Here is a 17,990-nt window from a genome sequence, read left to right on the forward strand (position 1 = left end):
GATGAAATTGAGACATACTTAGAGTAAGAAACATTTTTCCAGGTGATATTTCCTCTACTCATCCTTTACCACAAATACATGGATATACATCATCTGTAATACGATGGGCCACAGCAATGAGTCACAGCCTTACCGTTTCAGATAAGCAATGATATAACAGGATAAAATACAAGAGATGACTTGTTTCAGGTGTCAGACAACAGATAAGGCACAGCTGTAATTATAAGAGATGAACGCTGTGAGGGCAAATCTCTTCCCCTTTGCCTCAGTGCTGTGTCTAAGTGGAGAGTCCAGAGGCCATTTAGTGTTAGAAGATACTGAAGTTCATATGAAATTGGGCATTTGGTGTAGCAGAAAGAGCCATGTATCAGAAGGCTTGAGGCCCGTCTTCACAGCTCTAAAAGCAAGTTGCAAGTACAACATGCTGATCTGCCAGTACATTATTGTTTTCTAAAAACAAAATACTCTGTAAAGGAAGGCAACGCAATCCACACTCAGCAAGACAGCACTACACCTGAGGGTAAGCCTATACACATGCAATTCTATCCCTCGGGATTCAGAAGCAAGGTCATGAGTTCCAGACCAGTAGGGTCTACACAGTGAGATCCTGTCTCCATATAAGCACTGCTTCAAAACATGTAGCACTACAGGACACATAAATAGATTATGAAAGACACAAGAAAGTGCGGTATGTGGTGCTTACATTTATGTATAGTAAGAGAATCATGTTCAGGTAGAACCAAAAGTCAGCAAATCTAACAATTTTATGTTAATATTTTGTTAAGATAAAGGGAAAGTAGCTATGTAGCTTTCAAAAGTTAATGTATATCCAACCTTCAAATAGTTTTTTCTAAATATTTGTCTTAAAATTGATCAAAAGGTAAAAAAATATATTCGCTTTAGTAATTTATAACATAATTATATTTTATCATAGCCCATTATATCAAAAAGGAAAGGAAACGTAAAAGGCATATACATTTTTGGTGAATATAATTATTTTAAATTATTATATAACAACTTAGACTTAAAGACTTAAATACATGAAAAAATGTATTGGAAGGAAGAATGATTTTGTTTCTGGGTATTATGTGGGATTATGTATACTTTTCAGTTTTTTGGCTAACTTTAAAAAAATCCTGTATAATCAATATGTACTTATAAACATAGAACAGTGCAACTAATGAAAGAAAAACAGAAAAAGAAAATGTAAAGTGTGGGCAGGGTGGAAGGGCATGTGCAATAACATTCAAGTTCCTCTCATTTAGTTCTCTCAAAAATGGTAGCTCAGACAGGCAGATGCTATAAACAGGCTTCTACTCACCCCTTCCCAACTAAAGACAATGGTGTGTGTGTGTGTGTGTGTGTGTGTGTGTGTGTGTGTGTGTGTGTGTGTGTGTGTGTGTATGCTATATAGTACATAATATATAATATATAGTAATACACACACACACACACACACACACACACACACACACACACACCTTGATAACCTGGGACTATCAAAACACAAGGGCAAGACTGGCTTGAGGACTGGCCTACTATGCAATAAGTCATTCGGAGACAATTTCAATGTGTGCTTTTGCTTCTTATTATCCCTACAGATGCTGCAGTGGTATTTCCATCAATCTTGGAGAACTCACTGAAGCTTATAAATAATAGCTTGTTGTTTCAAGTGGTAGGAGAGGTTTCAGGAGGTCTTGTTATCTTTTGGGGAGGAAGGTCAGCTCTTATCAACAGAAAACAATACGTGTGACAGCGCGGGTGAACAGCGCTAGGTGGTACATGAAATCTGGTGCTCAGATACTGGGTAACTGGTGACTTATGAATCGCACCAGAGACACTTCTTAAAGGGACAGGATTATATGTGATTATCCACCAAGGATTCCAGCTTTAGCTCACAGGAAACAAAGGTGATACTTACGAGGCACACAGGAGCCAAATTTATCAGGAAATTCAGATATCAAGTCATCATTGATTCGATCCTTCATGGGGCCCAGGATAATCACTGGTCGGGTGTAGTTTACTATAGACAGAGAAAGGAAGATGCAGTTGAGGGGGGAGATTTAAAACCCTGCAATGCGGGTGCAGGCCTGTACTTCTGCAGAAGTGAATCTTCACGGCAAATTGCCAACAACTGAGACGTGCTAAGGCCTTAACCCGGGGTAAATTACCCATAAAGCCCTGCATGCAGAAATGCATGTTTAGCCCTCAGGATGGTGAATCTCCTGCTTTCTGGAATTTACTAACAAAGGATAAAGCAGCTGCAGCAGCTGCCAGTGGAAAGGAGCAGGAGTTTTGCTTCTTTTGGATCTTAACTATCCAGAGTCAAAACACCTAGATTTAGGGAGCCTAGGAGAAAAAAAAAGCAACCAGGTTTTCAACCATTGTTTAAAGTCATTGTTACTAATAGAGACACTTCACTGTCTGCACTCCATTGGGGGCTTCCTGATTCCTTTGTGTTTTAGAAGGTATTTTAAGTCTATTCGGTGGAACTTCCTATCTGATGCTTCAGTTTTCTCTGCAACCTCTCTATAAACCATCATCTGTATAAACGTCTCCAGAGAAATAGACTCAGACTCCCGGAGCAGTGTGCAGGTTGCTTGCCTCTGAGGTCTGCTAAGAAAACTGGGTTGGCAGCAGCTGCCCTGAGTGCTCCCTGTCAGCCCTCAGCTCAGGCCCTTAGGTGACAGGGACATATGTCTTCTTGAGACCACTGCAGGACTCTTCTGCCCTCCTGGGAGCTGTTGCTGGGCCTGGGCCTGAGTATTAAGCAGAGTTTGGTGTCCCTGTCATAACCTGGAAATCAGGAACACGGTCATGCCAGGGAAACTTACTTTCCTGCCTCGTGACAGGTTCATAGGAAAGAATGAGATCTTCCTGTCCTCCTGAGAAGAAAAGAAAGGAAAATTACAGTTGACAAACGACCAGCCACACTGAGATATCATTCCTGCTCTGAAACCCAGGAAATGCACAGTTGAGGATTAATTCTCCTTGTGCTCTCTCCTTGAACCATTCAAAACTCCCCCCGTCTTCATAAAAGTCTAGTGTCTAGTTATCGCACAGTCATAGCTCTGTGTGATACTGGGCTGCTTGCTCTCGGCAGTGGGGCAATGATCTGAGAGAGTGCTTTTTACCTGACATTAGAAACGAGAGCCGTGCCTCCACACCAAGCATTCCAAATAAAGCCACTCAGGAAAGGGTCTGTCCAATAATTTCAAGCTACCTCACCAGAATTTCTGATTTCTTTTAATTAATCTCCTATTTTGTTTTCCTAAGGATGTGGTCCAAAAGCAAGTGTCTATTTCATTTAAGACATAGAAACTTTGTCAGAATATTATTACAGGATGCTAGCAGTTTAGTCTAATACCGAGTTACCAGCAACCTGTCCTTGGTCAGTTAAATCGGATTCAGCAGTAGACCCTGCTTCCAGTCCTGGCCTCTGCTCTGACTTGAGAGGTCTGTCCTAGGCTATTACGATTGCTGCTACCTCATGTCTCGAAGCTTCCGGATGGGAACCAAGGGCAGCAATGCTTTTCCAGCATTTGTTGCATGTCCTCTGCGTCAGGGTTGGCCTTGAGTCAACTTTGGCACTAGTTTTAAATCAAATATATACGCCAGATCAACTAGTTGGTCAGGGGTTGTTTGAGCTCAGCTGCAAATCCCAAATGTTCCGCTCCTATATTTGTCTTAGGTTTAGTGTTGGCTAATCTTTGGTGTGAGGGTAGGTTGGGGATGTTGAAAACAGTTCAGTATCTGTTGGAGGTGGTTTGGGATGGGAGGTTGTCTTTTCCAAGGCCAAAAGATAGTAAATCTCACTGCTTTATACTACACTGCAGAGTCTATAGGTTGACCATTCCAGACACATTTAGTCTGTCAATCTGAGTTTCTCTTCTATAGCTCCAGCACCGGGGGAAGTGAGCTGTTTTCATCGGTAACTGCCGATGGTTTTGATGCCTGCAGCTGATGTAGGCAGTTCTTATGATATGGTAGTGGTTGTAGAATAGAGGTCTTCTATGGAGTCTTGGTAGTGGTAGAAAATGGCTGCCAACTTACGTCATGTTTTATATCTCCCTTGAAGAGGACTTGCTATTGGGATTGACACTGCTAGGCCACCCTACATCCTGAAGGGACGGTAAGACTCAATGTCTCTCCTAAATGGCCATGTCCACACCTGCCCTGGAAGTGCTTAGGAAGCATCCTTCTGTCTGAGAAAAAGGGAGCCAATATGGGACGATTCAGAATTTTGTGTATTCTGGGAAAGAATGATTCCCTGCAAATAAATTAAACAACACAAAATCTGAGTTTAGATGGGGGAAAAAGTGGCTGACGTTCAAGCCCCAGTCTTCTGATCTGGAGATGCATCGCCATTCACAAGATGGTGGAGAAAAAGTTGGAGGGAGGGTAGCATGCTTCCTTAATGGCGGCAATAGACTCCAACTTTATAGAAGGTTTGGAAACTATCAGGAGAATTCTGACAGTGAGATAAAGGTTCAGGTGGGAGGAGGTCATCATCAGAGTCTGTCCTCTACACTGGTTTTTCCATGAGCACAAAGGCAAAGCCTCATCCATCACTGTGACTCCAGCACCTAAAAGATGACAGAGAACTCACGTCGTGATTTCCGTTGTGAAAAACAAGATGAGTAACGGGTGCTGAGAAAGGCTCAGCTCTGCATGTCTATGAATACGATCACTTCCCTTTGGGAAATACAGTTTCCTCTAAATAACCATAGCACGTCATGCTTCTATTTGAATCTCTTTCCAGCCGTGTTGCAGATCACCCCGATGGGATCTTCCGAATGCAAATCTTAAATAACATCTGATGTCAGTCCGTATCGTATGTGATTCAGGAAACCAGGACAAGCGCAGCTTTTCTTTCAGGCGAGAACTGTTTGCCCGCTATTTTGTGGTCGGTATATTTCCTATGGAAGGAACTGGCTTTCATTCAGAGCTGTAGTACTGGCAGGTAATACTGCAATTCTCTGTGCATCCCAAATGCTATGGCCCTGTGCAAACAGGTACTATGTGTGCATGGGAAGCTCGTGGAGAAGCTGTGAGGTTGAGGTTCTATATGAGTTATGAATTCAGCACCTTATGCCGGTTTCTATGCTCCAGTAACAAAAGAAGTAGAAAAGAACCAGAACGCAAAGGGCAAATACTAAGGCAATGAAGAGAGAAAGATGCACTTCTCCATGTCATTCTCAGGGACGTTGCTTTACTATTACTGACTTCTTGTTTCCACAAAATTTCTTGGGTAGTTGGTACTCTGGTGACCCATTTTTCAGGTGGAGAAGCTGAGGTTCAAGCCTTCCATGAGGCCCATTTGCTCAGCTATTAAGTGGTGGCCAAGATTTAAATCCACATTTGTTTTTCTCTGTTGAGTGAATCATAGTGTCTCAGGAGGGCGGGAGATGTAGACTTATCCACGGGACACACTAGAGCTTGCAGGGCACAAAGGGCATGGGGCCACAGAAAAGGCAGAGTCACCGAGAGACCTGAAGAGGTCTGAAGAGGTTCACCTGTAAACACCAGCGCTTCTGCTTTCTCTTCCCCTCTGTTGGGACAACATCTCCACAGCCATCCTTAGTTAGGTTCTCTCTCTCTCTCTCCTCACAAGAGTTTGGCACTTAGAATAACAGCTGGCAAAAGGTACAAACTATTCTCGGTCTTGTTTTGGCAACCTTGTGGTTGGCAGTGGGCAAGCAGCACAGTCTGTGGGTTTGCAGCTCTCAGACACTTGGCAGAGTTGTTTTCCAACAGAACCCTGCACAGCACTGGGTATGTGAATCAGGAGCCTGCCGCAGCGAGGCATGGCTAGAGCAAGACCTTAGCCCTCTTTCCCGAGAGAAAAAAGAACCTTCCGTTCTTCTGGGGTTTTGGAAATAAGAAATTGAGGAGGGGTGGGGCTGGCGCTGTTAATGCTGGGTATAGCGTTCTAAACGTACTTCGTAGTGCTCACACCTGATGGCTGTTAGGACTCAGTCTGCTTCCCAGGGTCTGAGAATGTGAGCACCAGGACATGTCAGGGTAGCAAGTATGGAGCCCATGGTGGTGTTCCTCCATTCTGTGCCCTCAGTGGGAATCATACAGCAGTCACTGCCTGAAGTGTGGCCACAAAAATATTTCATGCTTATTTCTTATTTTTTTCTCTTTTATATTAGTCTGGGTGTTTGGCCTGCATGCATGTCTATGCATTCTTGCATGCCTGGTGTCTGTGGAGGTTAGAAAAGTTCCTCTTGGAATTAGAGTTATAGAGTATTGTGTGTCTCCATGTGTGTACTGGGAATCAACTCAGATCATCTGGAGGAATAGCCAGTATTCTTAACTGATGAGCATCTCTCTAGCTCTCTATACAAGTCTTCAAGCAGCTACTTTTAATTGGCTACCATTGATACCTTGATTTGCATCCAGTTGTTAGCTCGGTGTCTCCACAGGATAGCCAGAAGATTAAATTACTCAACTAAGAGGAAGCCCTTAAACTCAGGCTTAGTATACAGTTAACATTGGAAGCAGGTCTCGCCTTACTAGTCTGGTGAGTAGCACAGGATGGTTGCAAAGTATTGGCTTAAACAGCAAGAAGTTGCGTGGGAGTCAGGATCACAAACTTCAGGGCTATCACTTACTGGTGAGGCACACTAGTTGCCTTCTGTGCAAAGTAGGCTGCCGAGGTAAGACCTCCCTAGTAATAGTGTCATTGCAGTAGGCAAATGAGATAATCAAGAGGAAAGAACTAAAACCAGCCATGGGCAATGCTTGTGAAAAGTGGAGTGGCATAGAAAGTATGGGGGTCAGGACTACCAACCTTTGCAGAGAAGTCTTGGGTCTTCTTATCTCTGAGACTACACTCAGGCCATTTCCTCAAGATCCTCATTGGGAATAACCTAACTTAACTGATGAATACCGATGGGCAAGAAGGATGATTGTCAACGCCCATACATCATTTTGTGTAAAGAGCTTGATGGAGTTTTGAGAAGGTGGGTCATTAGCTGTGCAAGTTTGCCTGGTGCTGATAATAGCCGTTTGGTGGTCACTGCCTCCAGATACAAGGACAATTGGAAGGTATACACGGAGAGCCATGAGCCTTAACTTTACTACTTTGTTGGTAGACAGAAATATGGAACCATCCAATACATAAGGTTTTGAAGTGGCATTTGTATAATTAGGCAATATGCATGTTAATGAGTTAACATTTTAGCTGCTACTCAATATAGTTGTACTTGGAAAAGTAATGCTTGATTTGGTGCAGCAGATGTCCGAATTATACTTTACAAGTGGAGGCTGTAGATATGCATGTGCCGGGCTGTGCGTCTGCAGAACACAGCATGAATGGGGCTTTGTGCACTGTGCAGTACAGTAGCCTTGGACGATTTTGTTATCCCCCGCTTTTCATAAAGCCATTCTGTCTCCAGATTGAACAGTTTTCATATTGGCAAAGAGTTTTTCCGCAATTGTTTACTGCCATTCATGAGACATAAAAGTCTCGGCTATAGCAAAAGCCAGAAATTCAGTAGAAAAATACAGCCTATTTCGATATCAAAGTTGCCTCTTCCTGGAACACATGTCTTGGCCATGCCTCTGCCTTTTCGTCCTGGCACTGCCCCTCGCAGGAAGTTCCTCTCTCCCTTTTGACAAGTGCTCTTCTTTCCCAAGTGGAGCACACAGGTCACTTCCTGTCTGGAAGTAGTGTTGCTGCACTGCTCGTCCTGGAGTGGCACTCCTGTTCATTTATTGAACTCTCTCTCCCAGTACGTGTGCATTGAGATCCGGGCTTGATCAATATTCATATTGTTTTTTATGGTGCTGAGAAAGGCAACCTTGCATGCAGAAGCTGTCAAATGATGTGCTGACTGTTCCTTCTAACTTTGGAGGGAATCTTGCATGCTCGAGCCTCTGTAATTTGACATGCTGAATGGAATGATTCTACTTGATGTGGTACCAGATGTCTGAGTTATGTTTTAGAAGTGAAGGCTCGTAGGCATACATCTTCCTTACTAACATAATGATTCCAACTCCACTCCTTCAATAAATATTTGTGTGTAGCTATAATTTGGGAGAATAAAGAATAATTGTCATCATGGCTCGTCACCCCAACAGCTTGAAGCTAGGGCTTAAATTTTAAATTCTATTAACTTAGTGGTTCTGGAAAAAAAATTCTAAAACTGTAATTTCCCAAAGAGAAGGTTGTTACTATAGGGACTCCCCATAAAGAGGACCGAAGGACAAGGCATGCCCTTCTCCCTTTCTATGGCTGTGTGATCAATGGGGGCAAAGTTTTTGAAAACTAAAAACCAAGGAAATTAGTTAGTGGTCTTCATGAAACCACACCAGTGAGTCATATTTCTCCCTCTGAAAAATCAGGAGTGGCTCATGGAGTCAGAGAGAAGCTTTGGCTCTTCCCTTTTTGCTAGTTTCTGAATTGAAAAAAATCAATGAGAAATGGGAAAGGCAATTTTTCTTCATCCTCACATTGGGTTAAGCATTGGAGTAGGAAGATTGCAATCATGTTGAGCACAAGAACTCTGAATCCTTCCACCAGCGAGGAATAACATTTTCATCGATATGACAATTATGTAACTTTAATATTCTGCCTGGGCATCTTGTCTCAAGTTTGTCATTTCAGTCTTTGGTCCATGTCACCTTCCTTATCTGATCCCTATCGTTACCTGACATCTGTCTCTAGTGTATATGATTTCTACTGGCCACCGGGCTCCTTCAAAACCCTTCTCCATCTCCAGATCATACGTATGAATCAGCACTCCGCCTCCAAAGGCATGGTTTTATAATACATCATACTATAGCGGGGTGGAACACAGATGTCCCAAACAATTCTACTTTTCAATTAGTATCCGAGCAGAAGACAGTACCAATTTCTGCATTGGCATTTATATCTTTGGCTCATGTATCGGGTCTGCAGTTTTTCTGATACTCTTGCCAACTGTTTTTTGGGTAACCCATTTTGCTAAGAAGTGCAAGTTAATATTAAAAACATAAGGACCCCACTGCTAATAGGTACTTGTATTAGTCACCAAAGACCAGTAAGTAGGCAGCAGGAAACCGTGAGGGCTGATTAGAAGGATGTGCTTGTTAGTTGGTGAATATTTCCATACACTAAGCAAATGGCTTGAGGCGACCAGAGAACATTTTAAAGTAGTACCTACCTTTTCGGTTATGTTTAGTGACCTAAAAAGTTTTAAAAGTTCTTTCAGCATTAGATGAAGCATTTTTTATCAACTCCCCAACCATTCCTTAGATTTGTTATGTGTCTTGAAATATTAATCAAGGAGAAAGTGATACAAGAGACCCGATTTAAAGGATCACTGTGAGCTAGAAATATTTCTGTTTCAGGAGCAGAAGGGAAGAGGCCAAAGAAGAACAGAATCCCGACTTTCTCTCCTCCAAGGAGGTTACATTGATTTCAGCTGATCGGATGTCAAGATCATCCAGCATGGGGGTCTCAGTCGGTTGAGGTTGGAATTGGTATTAGAAAATCTGCACCTGCGTGCACACATCATGCTAGGGTTCACAGGTGGTGCCTGTGTCGTCTGTATCTTTCCACATCAAATGCTGAGTTTGTTTCAAGCCATTTGCTTTGGTGAAGGATGACAAAAAAACAAACAAAACAAAACAAAACAAAACAAAACAAAAAGGCAGCGAAATGACTACCACAGGCGATGGGGGCAACCGCAAAGAAAAGAACCACAAGCCCAAGCAGTAACTTACGGCAGCTACTTTCGCTATCGCTGGCATTAGAAGAGACGTGTTCTGCAAGGACAGCACAGCAAATTAAAGAAGGATCAAGCGTCAGAGAGCAGCCAGAACGGAAAGGACACACCCATGCAAAGCTATTGGAAATGTAAGCAAAGGCAAGTGAAAGGCCGCGGAAGAGATCGCACCGGGAGAATCCAGATAAGAGAAAGATGAAAACTTTATTGCCAGTTTACACGATACCCCTGTTTCTCAGCAAGTAAAAGAAAGTACCTCTTATTATCAAACAGTAGCAATCAAGTGACACTCTTTCAATAAATACTATGCCACATCCATCCATAGAGTGGTATTGGGAAGGACAGTGTGTGTCCACTGCTGTGTAGGCGATTTTCTGGGTCTCTGTTTTAGCCCTTAATTATCTTGAAGGGAGACTGCATTTACCAGGTGATCCCTGGAGTCCCTGTGGTTTTATTTTCTATTTAGATACTTTGCAAGCAAATCCTCAGGTCTAAAAGGGATTCTTGAAGCGCTTTCCTGCTCCAGTGAGTAGAAAATATGGAAGGAAACAATAAGTCCTTGAGAAATCTTTCCTGACTTAGTTTTTATTCTACAATCCTTGCTGGAATAGCTATTAAATTCTGGGAGAATGGAGCAGACGGAAGATAAATGGGCCTGACACCCAGTGTAGGATCTGGCATGAGTTATGCTCAGTTCCTCCCGAAGGACTTGGTTAACATAACAGAGGTATGTATATTGTTCAGCTGATGAGTTGGTCATGTGTAACTGATGAACTTCATATGTCCATAGCACCAAAAGGATATATATGCAACTACTTGACTTTCGACTATTTGGGAATATTTAAGAAAGAGGAAAAGGAAGGCACATTTTTCTCTAACAGCAAAAGAGTGCTTTAAAATGCTTTGATGGATACATTTTTGCTGCGGAGGGGATTGACTCGATAGCACACACCACTCCTCTCCGTGTGACGTTATGGACAGAGCTGTGAAGTTAACTTGGGCACACATTTAACAAGTCCAAGGACTCATGGGAAAGGGGATGCTATGAGCCTGTGAAAGGCTGCTCCCTGTCCCTGAGCGCACAGTGAGGTGCTCACTGGTAATGGAGGGCACCTTCCTCGGACGTTCTTATCTACCTACTTTGAAATTGTGATGCAGGGCATACCTGATTTTTTTTTCTCTTAAATCTGTTCCGTTTTTAAAAAAGTAAGCAAACATCTGGACATTCTGGATTCAACAGGGCATCGTGTATTTTTTTTTATTAGCATTATGCTAAAACAATCCTTTTCCCTTCCAAATTGAAAGCGTGTAAGTTCCCATTGGCGGTGCTTGATGCTGTCCAGATGATGCTAACATCGGTGTTTAAATTTCACTCCACATTCTCTATTCTATTTCACAGATAAAGTTTTCATCTTTAAGGAGAGCAGCACTCAACCAGATTTTGATTGCTACAGCTACACGTTTAAAACAGGCCAGTGAGAGTCAAAATGTGAACCCTGAAAGGCAGGCATCATTGACAATGCACAGGCTTATGTAAACAGCCCCTCAATGTGAAATCCAACGCGTTGGCAGCTTGCTTTATAAAATGAAATGGACAACTAAGAATGTCTCCTGTATTCCATTAAGACAAGCAAAGCAAAATTGAATATGTGGTTCATTTGCAAAAGATACACCATTCTGTTCCTATTCCACTGGTGCTTCTAGAGTGGGGTTAGGATTAAGGGAAACCATAATCACAGCATAGGATTGATTATGAGACATAGATACCTGTTCTTAATTGCTAAGTGCAACGAGACATAGACCAAAGACATGAATAAGTAGAAAATGTAAAGGTCTAATATATCTTATTTTTCATTTCATACTATAAGACGAAGCCCTGACAGCATAATGTAGCTGGTAACTCACTGATAGGAAAAGGCATTAATGTTTATCTAAAACTATCATACAAACGGTTCAAGCAGGACCACTGCAAGTCAGAGAAAGAGAAGTCAGTCAAGTTAATAACAAAGAATTAAGGCTTGGATAGGTTAATATTTACTTTTTTTTTTTTTTGAGAATGCATGTTGCTTTTTACTAGAAAACAGCTCCTTTATTAGTAGCAAAGTATAGCTCAACTATAGAGTCGGGCAAGGTCATTACATCTTTCCACTGCTGAAAGGCAGAAGAAAGAACATAAGGTATATTTCTACTTTGCCATTCTGGAACACTTAGCTCGCCCTTTCTTTGCAACATGGTCTCTTGCTCTGTGAGACGAAGTTGGTGGGTGAGCAAGAGATGCCATGATGGACATCCAGACCATGCCGGCCATTGTCACGCCGTCAGAAAGGGGAGGCGCTAAACGCAGCAGGAGTTAGACTGCCTGACACACTTTGCTTTTAAATGCTGACATGCAGAACAAAATGACCGAAAATTATTTTGTAGGAGCATTCACAGCTAGGTAACAAATGAAACTCGTATCGTGTGCATGCTAGGAATGGAAGGCCCTCAAGAAAAGGAACAAAAGCCAAACTCAAAAGGAAAGGAAAGGAAAAGTTAACAGTGACCATTCCTGGAAACTTACTCAGAGTCTTTGTTCCATAACCGTCGTCACCTAATCCGGGGATGTCCTGCATGGAAGTCCCCAGAGAGAGCAATGAGAGAGGAAGAACAGCCACGGAAGAGGAAGGCAGAAGTCAGTGGAATTGAAATGGATACTACCATGACGGACCGTGTTGCCCAAGCAGTCTGGATCCTACCCTCTTATCTTCAGAAATAATGTTCACCCCAAACTCCCTGAGCTGAGAAATAAAAGGAAATTTTTGACTTGTGAATTGAAGCTAGAGATTGTGGGAAGGGAAATTAGGAAAAAAAAATCAGTGAATGGAATTTTGTTCACTGTCAAAGAATGTCGTCACTCCAAATTTCACAACGAATTCTGCATCCACCAATACAAGCTCCCTTCTCAGCATGCGTTGAATGGCTTCCCAGAGGGTGAGAGGGTGCGAATGCAGCGAGCTTGAATCCGAGACAAAATACATATGTGGTGAATGTAATCCAATATGTCAAGGCAGAAAAGAATTTGTCTCAAACCGTAGGGTGTTGTATGATCAAATCAAGCCTGTTTCTGGTCACAAAGAAATGCTGGTTAGAATTGAACCCAGCTTTTTCAAGGTCCTTTTCAGTTCTTTGTGCAAAACACAGCCCTAGAAAGGGAAGGATCCAGACTGCAATCAAACACTGGTCACAGTAGTAAAACCTGCCTGCCTGCCTGCCATGTTGTTTGTCTAGGTGTGTGGTGTGGGAGAGCCTGTTATGAGTGATGCCCTGGAAGATTTTTTTTTCTTGTGTTGCATGTGGCATTATCTTCGAGAATCTACTTACGTTCAGGATCACTGGTTTCCTGCTCACTCTGCTCCTTGTTCTTGTAGAATGGGAATTTTCGTGAAAAGATGAAGCTCTTTTTACGCTTGTCATTGAATGACTGTGAAGGAGAAAAGGCATGGGGCAAAAACAGGGGACGTCTAATTGTTGTCACACTCATGCTGACAAAACAACTAGTTTGTAAAAGCACAGAGAGCTGTAGTGAGGCAAGTGGACACACTGCAAAGGTGCTGGAGGACTCGAAAGGCAGACTTGATTTTCAAGGAGTGCCAAGCCTTGATAATGACACCTGGGGGACATGGGTTTACAGTCACAACGGTCTTTGCGGATGAGTGGTGACAGCGGTGTCTTAGGGTGGGGGATTCAGACTCTTTATCCTAGTTTAGCAGCTGGACAAGTAACTGAGTCTCTCTGAATGTCTGAACCTTCGTCTGCAAGTCATCGCCCTTCTTAGGCGTCAAGAGCACATGAGGCAGTGTCAACGCAAAACACAATACACTTCTCGTTTTATCGTCAGACACAAAATGACTATAGGAAGAATAGTTTTTCTTCTCATTGTCTAGGTGACTTAATATTAAATTTGAATTATTTCAGCTTGAATTAAAAGTACAAAAGGAAGCATATAGATTTATGGTACATGGTAACTATAGTGTAATATTTTAATTTGAAAGATAATTTAGCCCCACGTTCTTATTACAGACTAGATTGAGAGGCACAGAGAGGTTGAGTCCAATGCTAGTATCAAAGTTTGTTGGTGACAGCCAGCAGGCAATCAACAGGAAGCTGCTGACATGGTATTTACTTGGTAATCACCCAAGCATGGGAGAAATGACAGTCACCCATCTACATTTTGGTAAGGGGCAAAATATAAGCATGAATACTGAATATCATTAAAGTACAAGCTATTAATTAAGAGGTCTGAATTAAAATAATATATATATACGCATTATACTACAGTTATTAAAACGTGTTCACTCAATTGATTAGCACATGCTTGTTCAGTAGATTTTAAGAAAATATTTAATTTATTACATGGTGACTGTTGGTACACAAATGCTTTGTGGGGCTATTGTGAAGTGTCTTATTAATTTCATCTTCTATATGTTTCAAAAATGTCCCACCAGTCTGATTAACATCCACACTCTACTGATTGAATCTTTGAATATTTTAGCTTCTGAAAAACACTAGAAAAAATCTCCACAGAACAATTTTTTTGTTGTTGTTGTTGTTGCATAGGTTTTAAATGGATTGCCAACAACAATGTGAAAAGGGCTATTTTAACCCAGAGTTAGCACTGGCCACTGGTGGGAAAAACTATGGAGCCAGAGAGGTGACAGCTTGGAGGAAATTGTTGTTTGAGAGATGAGCATTTTGACCCACTGGTGGGGCGTAGTCATGTGCCCATATTATTAGTTAGAAGCTCAACCAAGCCCCCTCCCCTAATATATATCTTGTGCTCCTCTGATCTTCTTCATTCAGAAAACACTGACATACTGAAATGTCTTTCACCGAAGTCAGAGGAGCTTAATTTTAGGCCAGATCAGGAAAAGGTTTATCTTTTATTTTAAAGCACTGCTTTCTTGGAACTTAAGTCTGCAGACAGCACCTGTATTTAAGGACATTTTCACCTAACTTTAATTGAGACCCTGTCATCCATAGACAAGGCTGGGAAGTGCCCCATGTTTCCTTGAAGGAACATTGTGGACTCTTGCATCACTCCAGTGTCATGCTACTTTTACATGTCAAGCATATTTAAATTCCAGTAACTGAAAGTAAAAGAAAAATATCATGTAAGAATTAATGGCATGTGATATTGTGTGTTAGACACTTCTCTTCAACATTACAGAGGACGTTCCATGCAAAACAATTGTGAATTCTCATGCAAATACAAAATGGGGCCAAGAGGAGAGAAGCACATAGACACACACAGATGGAGAATGCGGGGGTTTCTGGGACCCCAAGAGGTGTTGCATGCAAACCACATCATTTTAATGGTTTCATGGGTCAAAGGAAAATGAAAAAGGTGTCGCCTTGATTAATTCTTTCATGTTTTAAAGCAAGGAATGTAACGTGTTAACATTTCCCAAGTATGAAAATGTTGTGTTTCATGAATTCTCTGACCAGACATAATAATAATACTGAACACCACACTTTTTTAAAAGGACAGAAAATACCTGATACTCCAGAATTAAAATTATATAACAGTATTATGAGCAAATGCACTTTGATTCCTTCCTGCGTAACATGGAAGGTACTGGACCCCTTCATGGTCATGCTTTCTTACATGTATGGACACAAAATCAAATCACAATTCCAGCTCACAAAGATTTCAATGCACTTAGGAACTTAACTGTTTTGACTTATGATAGATTATATATGGCTTATGAGGTTATTCTTTTTCTAGACATATATAGCACCAGTGCCTTGTCTCCACTCTAATTATTCCTTTTAATAGAGAAGAGGAGCTAATCTGCTCCACAAGTGCTGGGTGAACATAATAAATTAGCACTTCTGCTATTTATACAGCATATGGCTGTAAAGTAAAGGCAGGTTTCCAGCTCCAGTAACAATTGTACTTGATCAGTGCTGTCTTGTCTACATTATGGCATCTTCAATCCCCATGTATCATTTTCAAGGAGAAAATATGATTAGAAATTTGGAAAATACCAATCAAATATGGCATGGGGTAAGTTGGCATCAGAAAGAATTCTAAGCAAACATTTGAATCTATTGAGCACTGAATTACCAGGCTTAGTTCGAAGGCATCACACGTGTAGAGCTATTGGCAACCTTGATAAATCCTGCCTCATCACCATCCCTGTATGTGCTTGAATGGTGAGCTGTGAGGTCAGGAATTCAATTGGCTGCAAATGTCATTGTTCTTGTGAGTACCAATTTCTGCAAGCCTTGCCTTCAAGTTTATATTTAAAATCACAAGCAATTGACTATTGCAAATCATACAACATACTCTGTTATTCCTGGGCAGTAGTGCCTGGTCACTGTTTAGGCCACCACATGTTACTAGACTCAATACTATCTCTTTTGGTTATTTTGGTATTTCTGTTTTCTTTTCTCCCCCCACCCCCCGTATTTCATGCAGTTGAGGGTTCAAACCCACTCTCATTTTTATGATGTTGTAAAAAACAAGTAATTTCCACGAGACATGTTAGACATAGCAATTTAAAACAATTTGCTTATAAGTGGCTAGTTAATAGGGAAGTAACTGAATGGCTGTATAAAGCTTAGGTAATGAGGTATGGAGAGTAGGAAGTGACATTTGATGGGTATGGATTTATTTTAGGGTAAAGCTGAGATTGTGGTGATGGTTACATAATCCTATGAATACATCAGGGAGCACAAAATTGTGTACTTTAAGGTCATCTAACTAATGTAAATTATATCCAAATAAGGCCATTTACAAAAGGAATCCTACCCCCAACCTGAAAGGAAACAATCATAGCTGGTTTCTCCTGATATGTAATATGTTTCTCCACTTGGTGTAAATATGCTATGTCTTTAATTGGATGCTTTCCAACCCTTGTACTCCATCATGGATGTGCACATAGACATCTACAGATGTTTTTGTTGATATGATTATGTTGTGTGTTGGTTAAGTGAATACCTTTCATGTTGTGACAGACATTTCAATACTCATGTCAGGAGTCAGCACCTCTTTGGTTGTCACTCAGAAGTCCCCTGGTTGGTAGGTCCATTGGCATGAAACTCCCCGGCTTCACACCACCATACAATGCTTTGATAAGTTTTAGCATAATATAAAATACATTATTCATAAGGAAGAAAGCTAAAACTCAAAACCTCTCTTCTCTCACTTAAATCCCATGTTCTTAGAGATGCATGGCATGGACTTATGCTTTGTATTCAGGAAACCTGAGAAGGAGGGACTCATTGTTTTCCTCTTATCTGCCAGTTACTCCTCAGCTTCTGTAGCTCTGTAATGTCACCTTTGTGGGTAATGGTGTGTTCTGTTGGAGTTTAAACTTGTACAGGGTTCAAATGTGCTTTTTCTGTGGCTCCTCTTAACTTTTATAAGTCCCTATTTTCTCTTAGTTGGAAAAGCTCATTGGGCAGCACTTTGTATTCTGTAGCTTATTTTCATGCAGAAAAAATATAAAACAAAATATATTAAAGAATAAGTAATAATGTGACCAAGAAGACTTATGTCAAAAACCAAAGTTTAGATCTCAGATCAAGAATCCGAAGCACAGAAAAGTACCCATTCGGAAGTCCTATGGCTCCTGATGGAAGAACAAAACGTCACTGTGGAGGGGCCCTGGTAAACTCAACACAAAACTAAACTGAGAATGAACATGGATATATACAAACCTACAGGTTCCATGATCAGTTGACAGACACAATTTGATTTTTTTCATGGTAATTTGTTTCTTTATAAAGATACAATCATTACTATTTGAAATTTGTGAAACTCTGAAAGACAGATAGCCTGGCTTCTTCAACATAAATATTGCATTAAGCAACCCAAACAAACAAATATTTAAAGGGAAATTTGCAAATTAGAAAGACAAGTCACATCAATGATTTATCATGTAGACTTCATTTCTGTTCTGGTTCAAACAAATTATAATACAAAACAACAACAACAACAACAACAACAACAACATTTGTAGTGCACTATGAATCTAGAAGAAGAAGAGGAGGAAGAGGTGAGGGAGGAGGAAGGAGGAGGGAGGAGGGACTATGGACAGGTTGCTCAATGGTAAAGGCACTTGCCACGAGATAATAAAACTCTATCAACCTGAGCTTTACCCCTAGATCCCATGTAAAGGTGGAAAGAGAGACCCTGCAAAGTTTTGTGCCAATCAGTGGTCGTTAATTTTTATGTGGCCATGCTGTATTGAATTAGGGAACAGTTTGAGGCCCTGGATTACCTCA

At 41.3% G+C, this 17,990-nt stretch overlaps 1 protein-coding gene across 1 annotated transcript in view; it reads right to left on the reverse strand.

The window, feature by feature from the left end:
• Dlg2 (discs large MAGUK scaffold protein 2) overlaps nt 1-17,990 on the reverse strand; it is a 1,821,467-nt gene that overhangs the window by 13,369 nt on the left and 1,790,108 nt on the right. The window contains 4 exon segments of the mRNA XM_032895287.1: nt 1,922-2,023; nt 2,835-2,885; nt 9,718-9,759; nt 13,080-13,179. Coding sequence (XP_032751178.1) covers nt 1,922-2,023; nt 2,835-2,885; nt 9,718-9,759; nt 13,080-13,179 — 295 coding nt within the window.

The sequence above is a fragment of the Rattus rattus genome, chromosome 2 (assembly GCF_011064425.1).
Source record: "Rattus rattus isolate New Zealand chromosome 2, Rrattus_CSIRO_v1, whole genome shotgun sequence".
NCBI classification, from domain to species: Eukaryota; Metazoa; Chordata; class Mammalia; order Rodentia; family Muridae; genus Rattus; species Rattus rattus.